This window comes from Gekko japonicus, unplaced genomic scaffold (assembly GCF_001447785.1).
Source record: "Gekko japonicus isolate JY-2015 unplaced genomic scaffold, Gekko_japonicus_V1.1 scaffold3488, whole genome shotgun sequence".
Lineage (NCBI taxonomy): Eukaryota > Metazoa > Chordata > Lepidosauria > Squamata > Gekkonidae > Gekko > Gekko japonicus.
This window is the reverse complement of record NW_015166533.1, coordinates 81,634-106,148: the sequence shown is the minus strand read 5'-3', so window position 1 is coordinate 106,148 and position 24,515 is coordinate 81,634. Positions and strand designations below refer to the sequence as shown.

Sequence of the window (24,515 nt, the reverse complement as noted above, 5' to 3'; positions counted from 1 at the left end):
TTTTAGACCCAAGAGGCAATGTGAATATTAAGACACTGATCTTCGATCAGCTCAACGCTGTGAAAGAGATGACGTTCTTATGGGTGTCCAGCCAATTCCCACAAAATAGACCAGCAATGCCTGATGAGCATCCAATCACTGCCCTAGTGACACAGGGACTGGAACACTCAAGCTCTGTTTGGTGCCATGTATTTGATCTTACCTACTTGATTGATAGTCTGCCTTTCTCACTGAGATACAAGATGGATTAGCGGGCATACGCAGCACAATCAGACATCGGAAGACAACCAGTGAATAATGCAACGGTAGGACCAGGATTACAGAACTAGAGGGCAATGCAAACAACAAACCATCTAAGGCTGCGGTCACATGTGCCAGTGGAAGCAGAGGGGAATTGAGGCTATTCCCTCCGGAGGAATTTGAAAAGCAATTGCGAGAGCACACATTCCTTTAAAGAAGAAGAAGAAGAAGAGATTGGATTTATACCCCGCCCTTCACAACCCAAAGGTGTCTCAGAGCGGCTGACAAGCTCCTTTCCCTTCCCCTCCCCACAACAGACACCCTGTGAGGTGGGTGGGGCTGAGAGAGCTCTGACACAAACTGCTCTTTTTCAAGGACAGCTGTGCCAGAGCTTGTGACTGACCCAAGGTCACATCAGCAGGTGCAAGTGGAGGAGTGGGGAATCAAACCCGGTTCTCCCAGATTAGAGTCCGCGCACTTAACCACTACACCAAACTGGCTCTCAGCTGCGGGCTCAGCCTGTCACAGTGTGATCAGATGCAACCGTGGGTGGATCATGTTTTTTTTTTTTTTTTGCTGTTTCTTTCTCATGCACTTAAATGAGGAATCGGGGAATTGCACCTCCGCACTGAGGGCTCCCTGTGGAGTTTGCGACAAGAAAAGAACAATGGCACGGAGTCGGGGTGGCTTGATCAGACCATCCCGATGGCACAAGAGCCCGCTGTAGCGATCAGATACGGGGAAATCAGTCCATGGCCCATCGGAACCCATTTACTACTGGACGTTCCCCGGTGTCTTTTAACTCCGCTTCTGCGGTAGAGCAGCACGAGTTGCCGATGGCGGTGGGACGCTTCCCAGATGTTGCTGTCTGATTGCTCCCTTTATTTATTTATTTTCTATAACTTTTTTTAATATACATCTTAACTTTGTTTATACAAATATTCATGTTGTAAGAATCTTCCCACAGTGTTGCAGAAAATAAAGTATATCTTTCAATTAATATTTTTTATCCATCTATACAGCTTTAGTCAAGTATTCTCAAAGTATTTTTCTTCTTTCCATTTTAATAATAATGTCAGTCTATTCATTTCAACCATATTTAATAATTTAGATATAAACTCTTCCTTATCAGGAATCTTATCTGTTTTCCAATATCTCGCGTATAATATTTTGGCGGCAGTCACACTATGTATCAAGTCTCTAGTTCCAGCTCCTGCCAACCTAGCAGTTCGAAAGCAAGAAATTGCAAGTAGATAAATAGGTACCACTTTGGTGGGAAGGTAACAGCGTTCTGTGCGCCTTGGTATTTAGTCATGCCGGCCACATGACCACGGAAACGTCTTTGGACAGTGCTGGCTCTCCGGCTTTGAAACGGAGATAAGCACCGCAACCCTAGAGTCGGAGTCGACTGGCTTTCGAGGAAGGGAACCTTTACCTTTATTCATTTCAACCACATTTGATAATTTAGATATAAACTCTTCCTTATCGGGAATCTTATCTGTTTCCCAATATCTCGCGTACAATATTTTGGCGGCAGTCACACTTTGTATCAAAATTATTTTATTTGTCTTTCCAAATATGTCTGGAATCATATTCAGGAGGAATAATTCTGGTTTCAGCGGTAAGGTAAAGTACAAGCTTCAAAGTGAAAGGGTCGCTTTGCGTGATCACAGAGCACAATCAAAGCCCTACCTTGTAGGGCGCCTTCAGAGGAGTCGAGGGGAGGGCAGTCTGCAGAAGGAAACGAGACGGAAACCATCAACAATATAATTGCCGTGTGACGATCATAGCCAAGCCCCCACCACCACCACCACCTGCAAGAGCATGCAAAGGGATGTTCCAGGCATTCTAGTAGAACTTCATGGTTCATTGGAACACTCAGACAAGCTAGGGTTGCCAACCTCCAGATGGTGCCTGGAGATCTCGCGGGATCTCCACTCACCTCCAGGCTACAGGGATCTAGGGTCGCCAGCCTCCAGGTGGGGCCTGGAGATCTCCTGCTTTTACAACTGACCTCCAGCTGACAGAGATCAGCTCCCCTGGAGAAGAGGGCTGCTTTGGAGAGTAGACTCTAATGCAGGGGTGTCGAACTCATTTGTTACGAGGGCCGGATCTGACAGATATGAGACCTTGTTGGGCCGGGCCATGCATGTCATAAAAGGTAATGCCAGGTAGCGGAGATATCAACTTTATAAAGGACACAAACACAAAAGGGTTTCTCTTTTTTTACTTAAAATAAAAACACGCTTAAAACATCAGCACTCCTGCAATATTTTGTTTATATAACAGTGTCTGATAGCTGACACCCCTTGCTCTGAATGCCTGCATCGAAATGTCTGTGCTGTTGCAATCTTGAGTACGCTGTTCAGGTGGGAATCTGTAAGCTGCAAACCTCCAATGATGCAGCAGCAGCAGCAGAACTGGAAGAAGAAGCAGGAAATGGCCAGTTCCACTGCCCCTCTCCTGGATCCACCCCCAAAGTCTCCAGGTATTTTCCATCCCAGACCTGGCAACCCTACAGAGATCAGTTCTCCTGGAGAAAATGGGAGTTTTGGAAGGCGGGCTCTGCGGCATCCTACCTAGCTGTCCCTCCCATTCCCAAACTCCGCCCTTCCCAGGCTCCACCCTCCTCCCCAAATCTCCAGGAATGTCTCTCTCCCAAAATACTGGTACTCGAGGGCATCCAGTGAAGCTCAAGGAGGATTGCAGAAGTAGTTTAAAGCATTTTCAGTTACAACCAGGGCTTTTTTTGTAGAAAAAGCCCAGCAGGAACTCATTAGCATAATAGGCCACACCCAACAGCAGGAACTCATTAGCATATTAGGACACACCCTTGACAGCACAGCACAGTAGCATATTAGGCCACACACCCAAGTTACCAGAAGTGTGGTCACCCAGCCACACCCACCTTTTGCTTGCTATTCTGTTTACCTTGTCTGTTGTCCAAACCCAGGGCTTTTTTGTAGCAGGAACTCCCTTGCATGTTAGGCCACACACCCCTAATGTAGCCAATCCTAATGAGTTCCTGCTGTTGGGTGTGTGTGGCCTATTATGCTAATGAGTTCCTGCTGGGCGTGGCCAACTCAGGAGCCAGCCGGAACTCCGTTCCTGTGCGTTCCTGCCCAAAAATAGCCCTGGTTACAACCAAAAATAAAACAGCAAACCCCTAATCTCTCCTGACCTCCCCTCCTTAAACGTTCCCTGCCATTTAAGCTTCCTTAAAAGCCCTGGCATACAGGCAGGCCTTGCAGTGCCTCCTGAAGGTTTCCAAGGACTGGGGTTGCCAGCTCCGAGTTGGGGAATTCCTGGAGACTTAGGGGGTGGAGCCTGGGGAAGTTGAAATATACACATTCATGCAGCCTCAATTTGCCTCAGGATCCGACAGGGATGGGAGAGGAGGATTAACCATTTAACCTCCAAAACCAGGCTCACTTCTATTTAATTAGCATTTTAAAGGGGGAAATGTGTGTTTTTAAAGGATGGGTTTAATGGCTCAAGTGGTTAAGATGCTGAACTGCAGGCTGTGGAAGATCGCTAGTTCAGCAGTTTGAGACCCGCCGCATGATGGAGTGAGCTCCCGTCTCTAGTTCCAGCTCCTGCCAACCTAGCAGTTCGAAAGCAAGAAATTGCAAGTAGATAAATAGGTACCACTTTGGTGGGAAGGGAACAGCGTTCCGTGCACCTTGGTGTTTAGTCATGCCGGCCACATGACCACGGAAACGTCTTCGGACAGCGCTGGCTCTTCGGCTTTGCAACGGAGATGAGCACCGCAACCCTAGAGTCGGATTTGACTGGCTTTCGAGCAAGGGAACCTTTACCTTTACCTCTAAGAGCAGGGGAGTTGGGTTTGAATAGTGAAACTGTGCTCTGCCATTTTCTCCAGATGAACTGATCGGTCGCCTGGCGATCAGTAATAAGCCCAGGAGATCTCAAGCCACCGCCTGGAGGTTGGCAACACAACCAAGAAGGGCCCCCTAACCTCTCCAGGGGAACCATTCCACAGAGCTGGAGGCAATGATGGAATTGGCCTGAGCGCCAGGTTGATGCCAGACGGACCACCCTAAGTGGCAGGATAGCCAGCAGATGGCTGCCTGATGACCCCAGTGGAGGGTTGCCACCTCCAGGTTGGGAAATACCTGGAGATTTGGGGGAGTGGAGCCTGAAAAGGGTGGCGTTTGGGGAGGGGAGAGAGTTAAATGAGGTCTAATACCATAGAGTCCACCTTCCTATGCAGCCATTTTCTCCAGGTGAACTGGCCTCTATCGCCTGGAGATCAATTATAATAGTGGGAGATCTCCAGTTATTACCTTGAAGTTGGTAACCCTACCACAGTTGGCTCATTGGGACATACAGAAGGAGACGGCCTTCCTGTCCTCTGTTTTTCAGACCACAGAGACGACAAGATGCTGTTTTAATCTTAAACTAAAGCAGTTGTTTATTTGCCAAGAAACAATCCAAACAATGACTCCGTGCCTGTGTATTAATATTAATTACAAATTTAGAAAGGGAGCACATTCTTCTACCTCCTTTTCGTGCCCGTTCTGTCGACTGCATTGTGCATGGCTAAATGAGCCTCTTTTGTCCAAAATCTAAGTACTTGGGCACCTGCCGGCCGTCCACCTCTTGCAGGAAATCCCTAGCTAAATCTCCACTCATCCTTTGAGCCGGGGAATCAAGAATTGGGAACTGCCGCTCATACAAATCAGAGATAGGCGAGGGAGAATCAAAGGCTCTTTTGGTTGAAGAGTTCTAAAGTGCTTTCCTTTTAAATTTCAGCAGAAGAAAAAAAAGATTCCTCCAAAAACCAAAGCACCGCGGTTATTTGCTTCTGGAAAAGTCTCGGGCTGCAATGAGACCGAGCCAGAATCTGAGACAAAGGAAGCCTTTGATGGGGGGTGGGATCAAAGATGCCCCTGAAAAGCAAGGACACTCAAGGGGGTGTCCTCTAGTGTAAAAGCCTTTCTGAGCATCTCCTTGGCATGTTATTCTCATGAATAATGTTTGCTAGTAAGACAGCACCGTCAGCATACGTGGTATCTTCGAGACCGCCTCTCCCCATATGAGCCCCATAGAATCTTACGTTCTGGGCTCTTTTTGTAGCAGGAACTCCTTTGTTAAAGACCCGCAACTGAAGAAGAAGATGAAAGAGACTTTGTGCACATTAAAAAAAAAAAAGTTACTAAAACGGACTCACTAACTCTTGAATTCATTGACTTAAACGAAAAGTTATTATTTTTATGACTAACTGAATACTAACTGTTAATGACCTTCCTTTCTTAGGTTTTTAGTCATAGTGTGTGTTATGTATTAGGAAAAGCTTATATGAATCACCTCATTCACTTCCAATGTAAAGCTTGAGCCGGATGAAGGCTTCTCTGAACTGCATTATCATTGGTCGCCCTCCAACAGCGACCAATCAGGAACTGTACAAGCTCCAGAGAGGGAAAGACTCTCATTGGTCTTTAACTACACAATCTTATTGGTTGTTATATGTAATTTGCAAATTAGGCGACACACCCCTAATGTAGCCAACCCTCCAAGAGCTTACAGTAGCCCCTGTCAGAAGAGCTCTGTAAGCTCTTGGAGGATTGGCTACATTAGGGGTGTGTCGCCTAATATGCAAAGGAGTTCCTGTTACAAAAAGAGCCCTGCGGCGGCGGGCCGGGGGCCGGGGCTGGCCCTAGGGATGTCCGACTTGCCTCATCTAGGGCCGGGGCTTTTTCGGCCCTGGCCCCTGCCTAGTGGAATGAGCTACCATATGAGAGCAGGGCCCCGCAGGGCCTGTTCCAGTTCCGCAGGGCCTGCAAAACGGAGCTCTTCCACCAGGACTTTTAGTTGAGGCAGCGGGCATCCATTTTGATTAGGCCTCTCCCCAGTGACTGCCAATGAAGCTGACAGGCCGTAGATTTAGGACGACAAAAGGAAATGCTGCTTTACACCGAGAGTGATTAAAATGTGGAATTGGCTGCCAGGGGATGTAGTGATGGCCACGGGAATACACAGGTTTAAAAGGGGATTAGAAAGGATCATGGAGGATAAGTCTATCAGTGGCTACTAGCCACGGGGACTGAGGGGAACCTCCGCATTCAGAGGCACTAATCCCAGAGCAATGAGGCAACATCAAGGGAAGGCCTCTGCCTCTCTGCCCTGTCCAAAGGAACTGGTTGGCCACTGTGTGAGACAGGATGTTGGACTATATGGACAATTGGGCTGATCCAGCAGGGCTCTTCTTAGGTTCTTATATTCTTAATTTTTATATTTCCTTAGTGGTACACATCTAGGGAGGAAGAAGAAGAGGAGGAGGAGGAGGAGATTGGATTTATACCCCGCCCTTCACTACCCACAGGAGTCTCAGAGCGGCTCACAAACTCCTTTCCCTCCCCCACCCCACAACAGAAACCCTGTGAGGTCAGTGGGGCTGAGAGCGCTCTGACAGAAACTGCTCTTTTTCAAGAACAGCTGTGCCAGAACTATGGCTTGCCCAAGGTCATCCAGCAGGTGCAAGTGGAGGAGTGGGGAATTGAACCCAGTTCTCCAGCTCCTACCTCCTACCTCTCTCCCAGGTCAATCAGAAGGGTGGTAAAAACTCTGACGCTATAACGTGGCCCAAATTGTTCCTGATTTGCAGCTAAATCCAATTCATTTTTCCTCTCTTTGCCGCATTCCTCCAACAAACATTCTAGAGAGGAACCTTTGCCGTCACGGAGAAAGCCGCAAAACCAATTTTGGTGACGTCTGTATTTTACAATTGACTCCCCGACAGGTTTTTTACAGCCTAGTTTGTTCAATGGAACCCTCTTCCAAATGTGTTTTATAGCTAGTCATTTGAAGAGACGCCCCAGACAATCTCACATTAATAAAGCATTTTAAAGAGAGGGGGAATTTAATTGAAAGGCTTCCTGAAATACATTCGCAGCCTCCCTTTTCCGCTAAGGGCACAGAAATAAATATCGTCTTCCTGTAGAATGCCAGACGTTTTGTTGAGAATCACTCTGCACCTTGTGGATTTGCATTTGTTTCACCTTGGGAAACCGAGCGAAAACACCCCCTGCCACTTCAGATTACAGCAGAATTGTGCCGCGCTCGGAAAAAAGCTTTACAAATTTCAAAATCCAGCAATCAGACCTCTGGCACCGGATTCCTAAAGAACTCTTCTTCTTCTTTTTCACCATTCTAGGAAGACTGTTCATTTGAAATGTGGTGTTGGAAGAGAGTTCTACGGATACTGTGTATGGCCAAAAAGACATAAGAACATAAGAGAAGCCAATGTTGGATGGCCCATCTAGTCCAACACTCTGTCACAAAGTACCCAAAAATACCAGGTGCCATCAGGAGGTCCACCAGTAGGGCCCGGACACTAGAAGCCCTCCCACTGTCCCCCCTTCTCAAGCAAATGGGTTCTATACAGAAGTTTAAGGCTGACAATGAGGGAATGGAAATTGTTCAAGGTTTCCTATTCCTTGGCTCTTTCATCAACCCAAAGGGAGACTGCACCCAAGAAATCAGAAGGACACAGAGACTGGGAAGGGGAGCCATGAAGCAGCTAGAAAAAAATTATTCAGGGTAAGGGTGTGTCACTGGCAACCCATATCAAGATAATTCATACCGCAGTATTCCCCATTACTATGTATGAGTGTGAAAGTTGGACAATAAGAACATAAGAGAAGCCAATGTTGGATCAGGCCAATGGCCCATCCGGTCCAACACTCTGTCACACAGTGGTCAAAAATAGGTCCAGCAATGGGACCAGGACACTAGAAGCCCTCCCACTGTTGCCCCCCCCCAAGCACCAAGAAGACAGAGCTTCACTTGCCCCAGACTGAGAGTTCCTATCTATACCTTGTGCCTAACAGCCACTGATGGACCTCTGCTCCATATGTTTATCTAATTCCCTCTTGAAGCTGTCAATGCTTGTAGCCACCACCACCTCCTGTGGCAGTGAATTCCGTGTGTTCATCACTCTTGGGGTGAAGAAGTACTTCCTTTTATCTGTTCTAACCCGACTGCTCAGCAATGAAGTAAGTGGACAGGAAGAAAGTAGAATCTTTTGAAATGTGGTATTGGAGGAGAGTTTTACAGATCACGTGGACCGCCAGAAAGATAAAGAAGAGGCTTCTAGATCAAATCAAGCTTGAACTTTCCCAAGAAGCTAAAATGACTCAACTGAGACTATCGTCCTTTGGTCACATTATGAGAAGACAAGAGTTGCTGGAAAAGACAATCATGCTAGGAAGAAGAAGACAACGAGATTGGATTTATACCCCGCCCTTCACCACCCGAAGGAGTCTCAGAGTGGCTTACAAACTCCTTTCCCTTCCCCTCCCCACAACAGACACCCTGTGAGCAATGTTCCCTCTAAGCTGTGGAGTCTTGAGCAAAAATTCTACTTTGTGAGCTACTGGCATTAAAGTTGTGAGCGAGCAATTTGGCTGCTGCATAAATTAGTTTGCTCTGGAGCCATCCTTCCTGAGCTAGAGGCTAAAAAACTGTGAGCTAGCTCACACTAACTCAGCTTAGAGGGAACACTGCATGTGAGGTAGGTGGGGCTGAGAGAGCTCCTTTGAGAACTGCCCTTGAGAGAACAGCTCTGAGAGAACTTGTGACTGACCCAAGGTCACACCAACAGCTGCACGTGGAGGAGTGGGGAATCAAACCCAGTTCTCCCAGATTAGAGTCCATGCTCCTAACCACTACACCAAACTGGCTCTCAAACTGGAAAAGGGGAAGGCAGCAGGAAAAGAGGAAGACCCAACATGAGATGGATTGACTCATTCAAGGAAGCCACAAAGGCCCTCAGTTTGCAAGACCTGAGCGACGCTGTTAACATTTGGGAGGACTTTAATTCATAGGGTCACCATAAGTCTGAAGCAGCTTGGCAGCATTGAGGACACACAGACACACACCGGAAGACTGTGCAAAAAGACTAGTTTTTACCAGGGGTCATTTCGCAGAAAAAGCGGTGCAGGAGCTCATTAGCATAACTTATTTGCATAACTTATTTGCATATGCCACACCCCCTGACATCACCGGAAGTGTGTGAAACGGCCACACCCACCACTCAGGCTCTACTGGACTGTTTTGGATTGCTAGCTATTGGGGGGGGGCCGTGCAGATCTGTCCCCGCAGAGGAGGGAGAGCTTGTACCTGAATAAAATCTGGTCTTCAAGGTGCCACTGGACTGTTTTGGGCTGGGGGGGAGCTCTGCAACTTACCTTGCTCTGACGAGGGCTGCTGGGAGCAGGGGGTGGGGCTTGTTGCATGTGCCCGCCCCCTGGGCTCTTTACTGCCGGAGCTCCGCTCCTGTGCGCTCCTGCAGGAAATAAGTATGACCCCTGGTTTTTACAACGGAAAGGAAACAGAGTAGCACCGCAGAGGCCTTACCGTCAGTTCTGAATGGGGCCGATCCTCTTGAAGTGGGCAACCTGGCCAAGGCTGAGGCTAGCAAGAGATCAAACAAACAAACATGCAGTGTGATGCCGTTCTTAAAACGAAAGCCGGCTAAAAACTATTGTAATCCCCTGTTCCAAAAGGGAAACGAGACAGTCAAGGAAAAGATATGCCAAGGGCAGCCTGAAAAATATCTGGAGATATTTCTGCGTTCTCCTTTTAATCCATGTCCACCGCGGTGTCCTCCAAGCAATTCTGCATGAAAATCTAATCCAACCTTCTTTTTAATCCCCCCACATTATGCAGTAAAACTGAGTCCAACCTTCTTTTGATTCCAGTTTTTTCCTCATTCTGCATTACATTACCTCCCTTCAGGGTCAACCCGGTTTCAGCCTGCTGTTGCCCCGGGTTATTTGGATGCCGTTTTGCCCTGGACTTATTAAATTGCCTGGACTCAAACACTGAGAAAATCTGGAGTGGTGGGCAAATGCAGAAAGGACCAGTTTCCCGCATCCATCAGGTCACTGTTGTGCGTGCCTACTGTCTTGTTCCTCCACCAGTCCCCTTCCTTATCTACCGACTGCTAGGTACAACAGTACTGAACAATTAACTAGCATATCTTGGGCACAATTCACATTCTCGAACTTTCTGGGTCATGTCACACTTTGCACGAATCTCGTGTCGTATCTTCTCGGGCACGATTCACGTTCTCGAACTCATAGAACAAAGCAGTGACATGAAAGGCATGCAGGGATAAAATCCAGAGGGATGAATCATCCACCGGAAGACGGTCTATATGTGAGTTCCTGACCACCACCTTGCAGGGACAGAGGTGAGAGAAAACATTCACAGGAACATAACGTTCAAGCTGCATTGTGCCCAGTGGAACCACAAATGCTAAAAGAAACTGTCCCTAGATATGTTTTAAACAAATATACAAACATCTGTGCCCGTGGTACATGTTAGCATTTGTGGTTCCATGCCGCTGCTCTTTGGGCTTTGCTGGCATGATTCACACGGTCAGAACCCTACAAAAATCATGTTGCAGAATTCTGGACAGAATGCAGTTTCTAAACAGTCTTCAAGCACAGCCCCGTGTGAATCGTATTACAGTAGTCAGGCCAAGAGGTTACCAGCTCATCTATGACTAATCTTTACTAATGCTCCTACAGTAGGGAATGCACAGATACGTTGTCGTGTGTTCAGCATTAACTCTGTCCAGCTGAAAACCAGTGGAGAATAGGATGGGACTCTATTATGCGCTTTAAAAAAGTATTTCTAGAGTTAACAATTCTGTGAGGTAGGCTAGGGTGGAAGTACCTGGATGGGAATACGACGGGGATGTAAATAATAGAATCATAGAATCATAGAGTTGGAAGGGATCTCAAGGGTCATCTAGTCCAACCCCCTGAACAGTGCAGGAAACTCACAAATACCCCCCCACGCCCCTAGTGACTGCTGTTTACTCCAAACAGCCCCGTTGCCAGAGCAACGCGGAGCGTCACATCCTGGTGACGGCGGGTGCAGCGCGTGGAGCTGTCCCCACGACGAGCGGGTGCAGCGCGTGGAGGCTCCTGCCAAGAAATACGATTCCCCCGCCGGACCTTGGTAAGCCTCTCTCTCTCTCTCTCTCTGTTTCTCTCTCTCTCTCTCTCTGCCTCTCTGGTCATGTGACCACTCAGCTGCAGGCTACCTTCCAAGCAGCTACCTAAGCTTTTAAACTTTGCTCTGAAATTAAGCTTTCCATTACAACTACATTTTATTGCACACTTCTTTCGAGGAGACCAAGGCAGCATACATGGATGGTTCTTTCCGCCTCACAACAACCCTGTGAAGTAGGTTTGCCTGAGAACATCAAAACAGGATACAAAAAAGAAGAAGATAAGGAATCCACTGATTTTACTACCTGTCTGGCCAGTTGTAGAGATGGGATCACTCTCTCCTGTGGCATAGACTGCAGAAACTGTCACTGTGTACACTGTACCAGGAAGGAGTGAGTGAAGTGTGATGGTCCGGCTTTTACCCGACAGCATTATCTGCAGGAGAAAACAAGGTAAGTTTTATAGCCTAAATGAATACTCCTTTTTGACATTCAAGTCTCATTTGGAGGATACAAAACAGGAATTCAGTGCCACAGGAAGTGGTGGCAGCTACAAGCATAGACAGCTTCAAGAACTGATTGGATGAACATATGGAACAAAACATCAGTGGCTATTAGCCACATGGTATAGATGGAACACTTAGTCTGGGGCAGTGATGCTCTGTATTCTTGGTGCTTGGGAGGCAACAGTGGGTGGGCTTCTGGAGTTCTGGACCCACTGGTGGACCTCCTGATGGCACCTGGGTTTTGGCCACTGTGTGACACAGAGTGTTGTACTGGATGGGCCATTGGCCTGATCCAGCATGGCTTCTCTTATGTTATTATGTTCGGGGCAGTGATGCTCTGTATTCTTGGTGCTTGGGGGGCCACAGGGGAAGGGCTTCTGGAGTTCTGGCCCCACTAGTGGACCTCCTGATGGCACCACTATGTGACACAGAGTGTTGGACTGGATGGGCCATTGGCCTGATCCAACATGGCTTCTCTTGTGTTCTTATGTCTGGGGCAGTGATGCTCTGTATTCTTGTGCTTGGGGGGCACAGGGGGATGGCTTCTGGAGTTCTGACCCTGCTGGTGGACCTCCTGATGGCCCCTGGGTTTTGGCTACTGTATGACACAGAGTGTTCGACTCCAAGGGAGGTCTACTGCCCATAGGAAAACGGAGCCATTATTTCCTGCTGCTATACCTGACATCTCCACCAATCACAGGAAATAATGCCTCCATGATTTTCTATGGGTTGTAGACCTACCACGGGAGACAAACACTTAAAGGGAGGGTGACGGCACCAACAGATGTTTGGTGGACCAGCTTTCTCTCGCTCTCTCTTGGCTCCGAGCACCTGAAACACTCCTGAAATTCCAGGAGATAAACATTTTTTCCCCTCCTGGAATTTGGGAGTGTTTTGAATCATTTTGGATACCTCTGAGCTGACCTGAAACAGCTATTTTCCAGTTTATTTTCAGCTTGGGTATCTCCAAGCGCACGCCCCTAACAGACAGACAACTGAGGAGCTTCACAGTTAGGGTTGTCAGCTCTGGTTGGAAAATACTTGGAGACTTTGGGGTCACAGTTAGGGTTGTCAGCTCTGCTTGGAAAATACCTGGAGACTTTGTGGGAGGAGCCTGTGGAAGGGGGGGTTGGGGAGGGACCTCAGGAGGGTACAATGGCCTAGAGCCCACCCTCCAAAGCAGCCATTTTCTCCAGGGGGACTGACCCCTGTCTGGAGATCAGTTGTAATGCCAGGAAATTTTCAGGCCCCACATTGGCAACCCATTTCACAATTCAGCAAGAATCTGAACTAGGGATGTGCATTTAAATGCCTCCCCGCTCCTTCCAGGGCCTTCCCCGGCTCACCTGCCTCAACTGGTGGGCCAGGGAAGGCAGTGGGGTCTGGCTCCAGGCCTTCCCCAGCTTGCCTGCTTCTGCGGGTGGGCCAGGGAAGGCAGGGGGGGCTACCTCGGGGGGGGGGCAACCAGCTCCTGTCACTGAAGGGAAGGCAAATTGCCTTCCCTTCAACGAAGGGAGCGTGCTGCCCCTGCGGTGCGACTCTGGGGGGGGGATTTAAACTTCCCTTCATTGAAGGGAAGGCAATTTGTCTTCCTTTCAGTGATGGGAAACTCCTCCTTCAAGGGGGGGGGATATTATACCCTATGGGGACAGTCCCCATAGGGTATAATTGAGCCAAATAAATTTGGCTAGTCCAATAATCCCTGAACCTCAGTATCATATCAATACTGGGATTCGGGAATATCGGCAAATACCGAATTTTTTTGGGTTCGGTAGATCAGAACCTGAAAAATTCAGATTTTTTTTTGGGGGGGTGCATACCCCTAATCTGAACCCAGGTCCCCTCAGTCCAGCTCCATGGCCCTATGAAACATCCACCAGCAGAATCCATTTCCAGGCTTGCCTATTTTCAAAAACCATTTGTAAAATGTTCCTTTTTATTTCTTTTTACTCTAGTCTTCAGCGGTGTCTATTTAACCTTGGCTCAGACTGGAATGCATCTGGATTTGTGTTACTTTGAATGACTTTTTCCCCCTAGCTGAACAGATTTTAGTGTTTAATGTAAATTATCCTGACTCTGGTGCAATTAGATGAGGTATAGGTTGAAGTCGCAAAAGGAACAGCCCCGGGAAGGGTTATTCTTCCTTTTGCAGTGGGTGGCTGAAACAGAATCTTCAGGGAAGGAGGAGGAGAGATTGGATTTATAATCCGCCCTTCACTCAGAGTGGTTTACAATCTCCTTCCCTTCCTCTCCCCACAACAGACACACTGTGAGGTAGGTGGGGCTCAGAGAGCTCTGAAAGAACTTATGACTGACCAAAGGTCATACCAGCAGCTGCATGTGGAGGAGTGGGGAATCAAACCCAGTTCTCCAAGGTTAGAGTCTGTGCTCCTAACCACTACACCAAACTGGCTCTCCAAATCACCCACTATACCCCAGAAGTTTGTTGGATGACCTTGGGCCACCCAAGGGTCACTCCAGCAGCTGCATGTGGAGGAGTGCGGAATCCAACCCAGTTCTCCCAGATTAGAGTCCGCGCTGCTAACCACTACGTCTTGCCCTAGAGGACATTCTTTTTTTTGCCATCAAGTTGCAACCAGTTTATGGCACATGGCCTCAATTGCATGCCATAAACCCACATTCTTCACACATTCATGCCAAAAGCCAGACTTAATGGCTGGCTCACAGGCAAAAAGGCACGTCAGCAAGGAGAAGCTGGAGTTTGGGGGCATGTGACTGCAGGCATGGTTTCCAGACTTCCAGCCTATCCCCAGTTGTACCCATGACAACTAACAAATTGGACACACCTATGTCCACTCCAATTGGCTGATGGCCACAGCCACAGCTGCATGTGGCCACAGCTGCATGTGGAGGAGTGCGGAATCAAACCCAGTTCCCCCAGATTAGAGTCCGTGCTCTTAACCACTACGCCAAAGAGATGTCTTGCCCTAGAGGATATTCTTTTTTCCCCATCAAGTTGCAACCAATTTATGGCAACCCCATAGGGTTATCAAGGAAAGGGATGCCCAGAGGTGGTTTGCCACTGCCTGCATCTGCTTAGCAACCCCATGCTTCTTTGTTGGTCTCCCATCCAAGTACTAAGCAGGACTGACCCTGCTTAGCTTCTGAGATCTGGCGAGATCAGGCTCACCCGGGGCATCCAGGTCAGGACAGAGAAACAGAGGTGGTTTGCCACTGCTTGCCTCTTTGGGGGAGGGGCTGTGGCTCACTGGCAGAGCCTCTGCTTGGCATGCAGAAGGTCCCAGGTTCAATCCCTGGCATCTCCAGTTAAGAGGACCAGGCAGGAGGTGATGGGAAAGACCTCCGCCTGAGACCCTGGAGAGCTGTAAAGAAGGGCTGTGGCTCAGTGGGAGAGCATCTGCTTGGCATGCAGAAGGTCCCAGGTCCAATCCCCGGCATCTCCAGTTAAGAGGACCAGGCAGGAGGTGATGGGAAAGACCTCCGCCTGAGACCCTGGAGAGCTGTAAAGAAGGGCTGTGGCTCAGTGGGAGAGCATCTGCTTGGCATGCAGAAGGTCCCAGGTCCAATCCCCGGCATCTCCAGTTAAGAGGACCAGGCAGGAGGTGATGGGAAAGACCTCCGCCTGAGACCCTGGAGAGCTGTAAAGAAGGGCTGTGGCTCAGTGGGAGAGCATCTGCTTGGCATGCAGAAGGTCCCAGGTCCAATCCCCGGCATCTCCAGTTAAGAGGACCAGGCAGGAGGTGATGGGAAAGACCTCCGCCTGAGACCCTGGAGAGCTGTAAAGAAGGGCTGTGGCTCAGTGGGAGAGCATCTGCTTGGCATGCAGAAGGTCCCAGGTCCAATCCCCGGCATCTCCAGTTAAGAGGACCAGGCAGGAGGTGATGGGAAAGACCTCCGCCTGAGACCCTGGAGAGCTGTAAAGAAGGGCTGTGGCTCAGTGGGAGAGCATCTGCTTGGCATGCAGAAGGTCCCAGGTCCAATCCCCGGCATCTCCAGTTAAGAGGACCAGGCAGGAGGTGATGGGAAAGACCTCCGCCTGAGACCCTGGAGAGCTGTAAAGAAGGGCTGTGGCTCAGTGGGAGAGCATCTGCTTGGCATGCAGAAGGTCCCAGGTCCAATCCCCGGCATCTCCAGTTAAGAGGACCAGGCAGGAGGTGATGGGAAAGACCTCCGCCTGAGACCCTGGAGAGCTGTAAAGAAGGGCTGTGGCTCAGTGGGAGAGCATCTGCTTGGCATGCAGAAGGTCCCAGGTCCAATCCCCGGCATCTCCAGTTAAGAGGACCAGGCAGGAGGTGATGGGAAAGACCTCCGCCTGAGACCCTGGAGAGCTGTAAAGAAGGGCTGTGGCTCAGTGGGAGAGCATCTGCTTGGCATGCAGAAGGTCCCAGGTCCAATCCCCGGCATCTCCAGTTAAGAGGACCAGGCAGGAGGTGATGGGAAAGACCTCCGCCTGAGACCCTGGAGAGCTGTAAAGAAGGGCTGTGGCTCAGTGGGAGAGCATCTGCTTGGCATGCAGAAGGTCCCAGGTCCAATCCCCGGCATCTCCAGTTAAGAGGACCAGGCAGGAGGTGATGGGAAAGACCTCCGCCTGAGACCCTGGAGAGCTGTAAAGAAGGGCTGTGGCTCAGTGGGAGAGCATCTGCTTGGCATGCAGAAGGTCCCAGGTCCAATCCCCGGCATCTCCAGTTAAGAGGACCAGGCAGGAGGTGATGGGAAAGACCTCCGCCTGAGACCCTGGAGAGCTGTAAAGAAGGGCTGTGGCTCAGTGGGAGAGCATCTGCTTGGCATGCAGAAGGTCCCAGGTCCAATCCCCGGCATCTCCAGTTAAGAGGACCAGGCAGGAGGTGATGGGAAAGACCTCCGCCTGAGACCCTGGAGAGCTGTAAAGAAGGGCTGTGGCTCAGTGGGAGAGCATCTGCTTGGCATGCAGAAGGTCCCAGGTCCAATCCCCGGCATCTCCAGTTAAGAGGACCAGGCAGGAGGTGATGGGAAAGACCTCCGCCTGAGACCCTGGAGAGCTGTAAAGAAGGGCTGTGGCTCAGTGGGAGAGCATCTGCTTGGCATGCAGAAGGTCCCAGGTCCAATCCCCGGCATCTCCAGTTAAGAGGACCAGGCAGGAGGTGATGGGAAAGACCTCCGCCTGAGACCCTGGAGAGCTGTAAAGAAGGGCTGTGGCTCAGTGGGAGAGCATCTGCTTGGCATGCAGAAGGTCCCAGGTCCAATCCCCGGCATCAGAATCCCATGAGTCAGCTTTCCAACTTAAACAACACCAGGATTCAGAAACAGTGCCCTTTGCTTTGCCAAGGCAAACACACAACAATTTCTAGCAGACCTAGATTATCTCCACACTCCCCAATTCAACATCAAACCAGCTTTCATTAACCTGAGCTCAAAACACAGGTAATGAGAATCCATAGTCATGGGAGCAATATTTGTATTTATTTCCTTTATTTAATATCCCGCCTTTCTCCAGTGGGGACCCAGAGGAGCACGTATCATTCTCTCCTCCTCTGTTTTATCCTCACAGCAACCCTGTGAAGTAGGTTCAGCTGTAGGGATGGGCACGAACTGGGATCTCTGGCTGACTCTCCTTTACCAGCCCTCCAAGTTTGGTGAGGACTGGGTTTATGAGGTCCACGTAACATGGGAGTGCAGATAGAAAAACAACTAGAGACCCAGATAGTCAAACAACTGGAAGCACAAATGGAAAAGCAAACCCAAATACATCTGAAGCAATTGGAAGAAGTCCAGGAAAAAAACATAGCCGCAATAGAAGACCTGGTGACAACTGAAACAACTTCAATCAAGCAAGAAGTTGAAGGAGTCAAGAAAGAAGTCCAATCAACGGCAACCAAAACCACAGAAATGGAAGAAAAGATACAAGAAGTGGAGAAAAAACAAGATTCCTTGACACAGCAAGTCAGAAGATCTGAAACTATGACGGAGTTCAGGAGAATGCAAACCCATCTAAGATTTAGGGGCATTGCAGAAAATGAAAAAGAAAATATCAGACTGGAGATGATGAAAGCAATAACACTGTTTCTGGGAGAAGATGATGGAGCAATAGACTCTGAATTCGACTTAATATACAGGGTGAACTCCAGAATAGCTATGGGAAAGACCTCTGCCTGTAGACCCTGCAGAGCCGCTGCAGTCTGAGTACTGACCTTGATGGACCAAGAGTCTGATTTTGTTTAAGGCAACTTCCTGTGTGTTCATGTGTGTAGTGACTCTGGACTTCCCTGGTGGTCTCCCATCCCAGTCCAAACCAGGGCTGACCTTGCTTAGCTTCCTAAATCACACAAGATCAGGCTTAGCCTGGGCTATCCAGGTCAGAAGGCATTACCCTCCACAAAACCCACCATCTCCTGGTGCTTCTGGCCCAGTTCGGGGGTGTAGGTGAGTCTGTAGTGTTGCACAGCACCCTCTGGAGGACTCCAGTGGACTTGCAGGCTGTTGGGAGTCTCCGAATCCACAAAAAGATTTGCAGGCGGATTCTTGGTGGCTGCAATAAAATAAAATGTCGGAGGGTTGGCTCACAGAATTGGGAAGGGATGTTACAAGGCATGTACAAATGATCCCCCTTTTCCTCAGGATGGCTTCATGTGTGTCAAGAAAAACGGACTTTGCTAGTACCTGACAAAGTGTGCTTTGACTCATGGAAGCTGATACTCTGGAAAACATTTTTAGTCTTTAAGGTGCTGTGGTAGAAAGTGCCATCAAGTCACAGCTCACTTATGGAAAATCATCATCATCATCATATGGCATTGTGTGTAGAGTAACCAGGAGATCCTAAGATTGTCTGGCAGGCAAAAGTTCTAGCTCTTTAGCATTATGCACCACTAGGTGGCAAGCTAGATTTGTTTTTCAGGCAAGAGATATTTCAGAGCTGGTTTGCCATTGCCTGCCTCTGCACCACGACCCTGGTATTCCTTGGAGGTCGCCCTTCCAAATTGTATGGCATTGTGTGTAGAAGGGCCAGGAGATCCTAAGATTTTCTGACAGCCAGAAATTTTAGCTCTTTAGCATTATGCACCACTAAATGGTGAGCTAGACTTGTTTTTAAGGCAAGTGCATCAGTCCTGTTGAGCTGGCATTGCCACAATGGCACTGGGTTCTTCTGGGCACTAGTACATTGCCCTGGTTCTGCTGGGCTTGCAAAAATGAACCCCCTCCTTCAGTTTCTACTGCAGAGATTCTCAGGGACTTTGATTCTGTTCTGCCTGGGTTTCTATTGCCCTTGTCTTTTTTTGCCCTTGCCTTTTGCCTGCACTGGAAACATTCTAGCTGTATCTGAAGCAGTGAGCAGGGGCTCACAAGAGCTCATCCCCTGCCATAAATTTTGTCAGCTTTTAAGGCGCTACTGGACTCTTGCTCTTTTCTACTGCCAGACTAACACGGCTACCCATCTTGACAAAAACTAGGTCACTTTTTAACCACAGTGCCAGCGCAGAAGAGAAAGAGGCAGGCAAGCAATCAAAAGCATTTCGCACAGACCTTGTACATCTTTAGAATCCCATGAGTCAGCTTTCCAACTTAAACAACACCAGGATTCAGAAACAGGGCCCTTTGCTTTGCCAAGGCAAACACACAACAATTTCTAGCAGACCTAGATTATCTCCACACTCCCCAATTCAATATCAAACCAGCTTTCATTAACCTGAACTCAAAACACAGGTAATGAGAATCCATAGACATGGGAGCAATATTTTTATTTATTTCCTTTATTTAATATCCCGCCTTTCTCCCCAGTGGGGACCCAGAGCAGCATGTATCATTGTCTCCTCTTCTGTTTTATCCTCACAGCAACCCTGTGAAGTAGGTTCGGCTGTAGGGATGGGCACGAACTGGGATCTCTGGCTGACTCTCCTTTACCAGCCCTCTAAGTTTGGTGAGGACTGGGTTTATGAGGTCCACGTAACAGCCCCAAAGAAGATGTCCCCAGGAAAGTGCTTTCTGGGGAAATGACAGACAGAGGTTCAGGAGGTTTAGGAATACATAGAATGGACGCTGTGCAAGCTACAGACATCAAACTCACATGAGACCTCCCCTGATGTTTCTCCGTATGCCCTCCAAGTTCCCCCCCTCACTGCTTTGAAGTTTGGTAAACATTGTGATTGAGTGGGGACAGTCTGTCTGGAAATGTATCCATTCACCAACCGCCACAACCCACCATGAACGGCTTGAGAGTTCGTGGAAAGTCCGTTCCAGTTGACCTACCACGAACTGGAGTTCACAAACCATGAACCGATCAAAATTTGTCACGAACTATAGTTCGTGAGTCCATTTGTGCCCATCCCTATTAGGCTTAGAGTGTGTGACTGGCCCAAAGTCACCCAGTAAGCTTCCCTGGCAGAGTGGAGATGCCAACCTGGGTCTTACAGAGCCTAGTCCCGCACTTTCACAGCTACACCAGACTGGCTGTCCTAAATATATATGACGAGACAACGTACGATGAGACAGCCAGGGTAGTATCATGGTTAGAACATTAGACTAGGTTCAGAGTGACACAGATTCGAATCCTCGCCCTGCCATGGAAGCTTGGTGGGTGTCCACCAGCCGGTCATTCTCTTTCAGCCCAATCTACCTCACAAGGTTGTTATGAGAAATAAAGGGAGGAGGGGAAGAGAATTGAACACACTGCCCCAAATTCTTTGAAAGAAGGGAGAAAGGAAAACGTGCCAAATAAATAAATACAGGCCACTGTCAGGGGCAGGATACAGGGATCATATCACTCCAATGCTGAAAGATCTGCACTCATTGTCCCTTTGTTTCTGGGCGGAATTCAGAATGCTGTTTCTTATCTTCAGGGCTTTCCCACATTCTTATTCTCTTTATTTGTGTTTTCCTGTTGCTTCGTCATTTATTTTTCTGTTCTGCACATGTCTTGCTACTTCAAGTGGTTGATCCGATATTACATCGCTTTCTGTCCAGCACAAAACCTCTCCGTTTTAAATCTGCAGGGAGATATGCCGCACATAGAGCAGCGTAATATCAAATCGACCACTAGAGGGAGTCAAACACATGTAGAACAGAGTACCTACCCACTCCAGAAGCAACGAAGCAACACTCAAGCAAGGGAAATGAAAATGCAGAAAGCCCTCAAAGCCCTAAATGGCACTGGCACCAGGGTACCTAAAGGAAAGTCACATCTCATATTAACCAGCGAACCACTCAAGAATCTGCCTCACGATCGATGAAGTAGTTGTTCAATTGTAACAAGAAGATATGCATGCAGAATGCTAAGCTGGAATTTTTAAAATATTTCTGTATTTCTTTCTTTTTCCTTCTTTCCCCTTTCCCCCTTTCTGTATATAAACTAATTTAAAAAATCTGCCTCACAAGCCCTATTTGGTGCCAGTTTGGTGCAGTGGTTAAGTGCGCGGACTCTAATCTGGGCGAACCGGGTTTGATTCCCCCACTCCTCCACTTGCACCTGGCTGGATGACCTTGGGCAAGCCGTAGTTCTGATAAGAGCTGTTCTTGAAAAAGAGCTGTTTCTGTCAGAGCTCTCTCAGCCCCACCTACCTGACAGGGTGTCTGTTGTGGGGAGGGGAAGGGAAAGGAGTTTGTCAGCCACTCTGAGACACCTTTGGGTAGTGAAGGGCGGGGTAGGAATCCAATCTCTTCTCTTCTCCTTCTATTCTTGTGCCACTGCCTGAAGGTGAAATGAGGTAGGTGGCAAACAGGGTTTTTTCAGTGGTGGCACCTCACCGAAGGAATGCCCTTTCCCGTGAGGCTAGCCTGGCCCAAACGTTGTCCTCTTTTAGGCATCAAGCCCAAACGTTTCTATTTATCCAAGCTTTTAATTAAGGGACTGATCTTTTAACAACTCCTTTATCGCGCACTTTTAGTTTGAAATCTGTTATTCATTTTCACTGGCTCGCTGATATACGCTTCCATGCCCTGCCTGGGTTTCTTTAAATGATGTGTTTTAATTAACAGCTTCGAATGTTTTATGCTTTTATTATGTTTTATTTGGTAAGCTGCCTTAGGTGGTCCCTGGAGAAGCTTGCATAAAATTTCCCTAAGTGAATAAATACGGGGCCAGTTTATTATGCAAATAAAATGCAGCCCTACGCCTTGACTGCGGTTTATTTATTTAGGTCATTTATATGCCATTTTATGCAAAAGTTCTCAAGGCAGCTCGTAAGTAAAAATTTAAATATTCAAAATGCATTCAGAACAGTAAAATATTATTTAGCGTAGCGCTTAAATCAGGGCAAGAACTCAATTAACAAAGGCTTCCCCCCCCATTTAAACTAGAGGCATGCAGTGAGGAGGCTAAATATGATTCTAGGAACACCTTCCCTATGAGGAAAGGCTAAAGACTCAAGTCTGGGAAGATTCAGTTTGGAAAAGAAAGGAGGGGGGGCATGAGAGAGATTTATAAAATGATTATGGGGTGGAGAGAGAGTTGACAAAGAGAACTTTTTCTCCCTCTCCCCAAATATTAGAACTTGAAGGCATCCAATGAAATTTATGGGCAGTAGGTTCAGGAGGGACAACAGGAAATACTACTTTACACGGAGAGTGATCAAAATGTGGAATTTGCTGCCAGAGGATGTAGTGATGGCCTCAGGAAGAAACAGCTTTAAAAGGGGGTTAGATAGATTCATGGAGGATAAGTCTATCAGTGGGTGCTAGCCATGGTGACTGAGGGGAACCTCCACATTCAGACGCACTAATCCCCTGAATCCAAGAGCAAGGAGGCAATATCAGGGGAACGCCTCAGCCTTTATGCCCTGCTGTTGGGCCCTCCAGAGGAACTGGTTGGCCACTGTGTGAGACAGGATGCTGGACTAGATGGACCACTGGTCTGATCCAGCAGGGTTCTTCTGATATTCTTATGAAGGCCTCAGCCTCTATGCCTTGTTGTTGGCCCTCCAGAGGAGCTGGTTGGCCACTGTGTGAGACAGGATGCTGGACTAGATGGACCACTGATCTGATCCAGCAGGGCTCTCCTAATGTTCTTACTAAAGCCTCAGCCTGTATATCCTGTTGTTGACCCTCTAGAGAAACTGGTTGGCCACTGTGTGAGACAGGATGCTGGACCAGATGGACCACTGGTCTCTGATCTAGCAGGGTTCTTCTGACGTTCTTAGGGGGTGGGACTTCCAAAGACTACGAATGCTTGAACAGCCACTGGTTTGGCTCATATCTTATTCATTGACTGTGAACAAAGACCTGACTTTTGGAGCATTAGTTCAATAACTTTGTCACTGTTTGTGGGTGTTGGGAAGGCTGTTTCACTGTATTCCTTATTAATCATGCAGTACAGCACAATTGGCTTTTTGCGCATGAGCACGTCTCACACAGCCCGATCGAGCGCTACGAACTCCCCATCCTCGCTGCATAACTGCCGTGCTCAGCATGCAATTGTTAAAAAGCACAATTAGATCACTCACAAATCCTATCTGTCAGTCATCAATAAATGTTGTGCTTCGATGCAACTGTACTGTTTGGTGCTGATCTGTTTGAATCAGCTGTGTCTTTGTGCATGCACAGCTTTGGGAAAACCTGATGAGTAATTAAAATGTGGAATTCACTGCTGCAGGAAGTGGTGGCGGCTACAAGCATAGACAGCATCAAGAGGGGACTAGATAAACATATGGAGCAGAAGTCCATCAGTGGCTATTAGCCACAAGGTACAGAAGGAGCTGCGGTGGCTCAAGTGGTTAAGACGCTGAACTGCAGGCTGTGGAAGGTCAGTAGTTCAGCAGTTCAAGACCCAGGGTGCCGCATGACAGAGTGAGTTCCCGTATCTAGTTCCAGCTCCTGCCAACCTAGCAGTTCGAAAGCAAGACATTGCAAGTAGATAAATAGGTACCACTTCGGTGGGAAGGTAACAGCGTTCTGTGCGCCTTGGTGTTTAAGTCATGCCGGCCACATGACCACGGAAACGTCTTTGGACAGCGCTGGCTCTTCGGCTCGGAAACGGAGATTAGCACAGCAACCCTAGAGTCGGACTCGACTGGCTTTCGAGCAAGGGAACCTTTACCTTTACCTTTACAGATTGAACACTATATCTGGGGCAGTAGTGCTCTGTCTTCTTGGTGCTTGGAGGGTGCCAATGGGAGGGCTTCTGGCCCCGCTGGTGGACCTCCTGATGGCCCCTGGGTTTTGGCCTCTGTGTGACCCAGAGTGTTGGACTGGATGGGTCACCGGCCTGATCCAACATTGGTGTCTCTTATGTTCTTGAGTGGATGGGTTACTATTAGCCTTAGTGGACCACAGCTCCTTTGGGCCTAAGTAATAGTTATCCTGAGCTGGATAACCTGAGAGCCGCCCTCTGACCCCTCCCTTTGTCCTCTCACTCTCTCTGCATGGCCTTCCGCGGAGACACATGTCTTTAGATTAGGCTTCTCTCTCTCCTTTTGACTGAAATCTGAATGTTCTACTTGTTTATCTTTTTTTGCAATACACTTTTTGGGAGATTTATTCACTGCACTCAGGGTCACACGTCTATGACTGGGCAAAACTCTGCTCTGTTAACCAAAGGTCTCAATAATTTCAGCAAAGAATCAGAGGCCGCTGTCTCTGTGGCAGCCGTGGAAGCACATCTCTGGATTGGGGGGGGGGTCCCCCAACTATACTGGGAGGGGAAGGGAAAGGAGTTTGTAAGCCGCTCTGAGACTCCAAGTGAAGGGCGGGGTATAAATCCAATCTCTTCTTCTTCTTCTTCTTCTTCTTCTTCTTCTTCTTCTTCTTCTTCTTCTTCTTCTTCTTCTTCTTCTTCTTCTTCTTCTTCTTCTTCTTCTTCTTAAGAAAAAAGCACATAAGAGATGCCAATGCTGGAT

General features: G+C 48.3%; 1 protein-coding gene across 1 annotated transcript in view; it reads right to left on the bottom strand.

The window, feature by feature from the left end:
* COL20A1 (collagen, type XX, alpha 1) overlaps positions 1-24,515 on the bottom strand; it is a gene marked incomplete at its 3' end in the record, with an annotated part of 132,884 nt that overhangs the window by 29,992 nt on the left and 78,377 nt on the right. Inside the window, exons 17-20 of the mRNA XM_015412296.1 lie at positions 18,078-18,220; positions 11,534-11,663; positions 9,622-9,678; positions 1,933-1,971 (exon numbers count right to left, since the gene is read on the bottom strand). Of these exons, the coding sequence (XP_015267782.1) occupies positions 1,933-1,971; positions 9,622-9,678; positions 11,534-11,663; positions 18,078-18,220 (369 nt within the window). The remainder of the gene's footprint in view (positions 1-1,932; positions 1,972-9,621; positions 9,679-11,533; positions 11,664-18,077; positions 18,221-24,515) is intronic.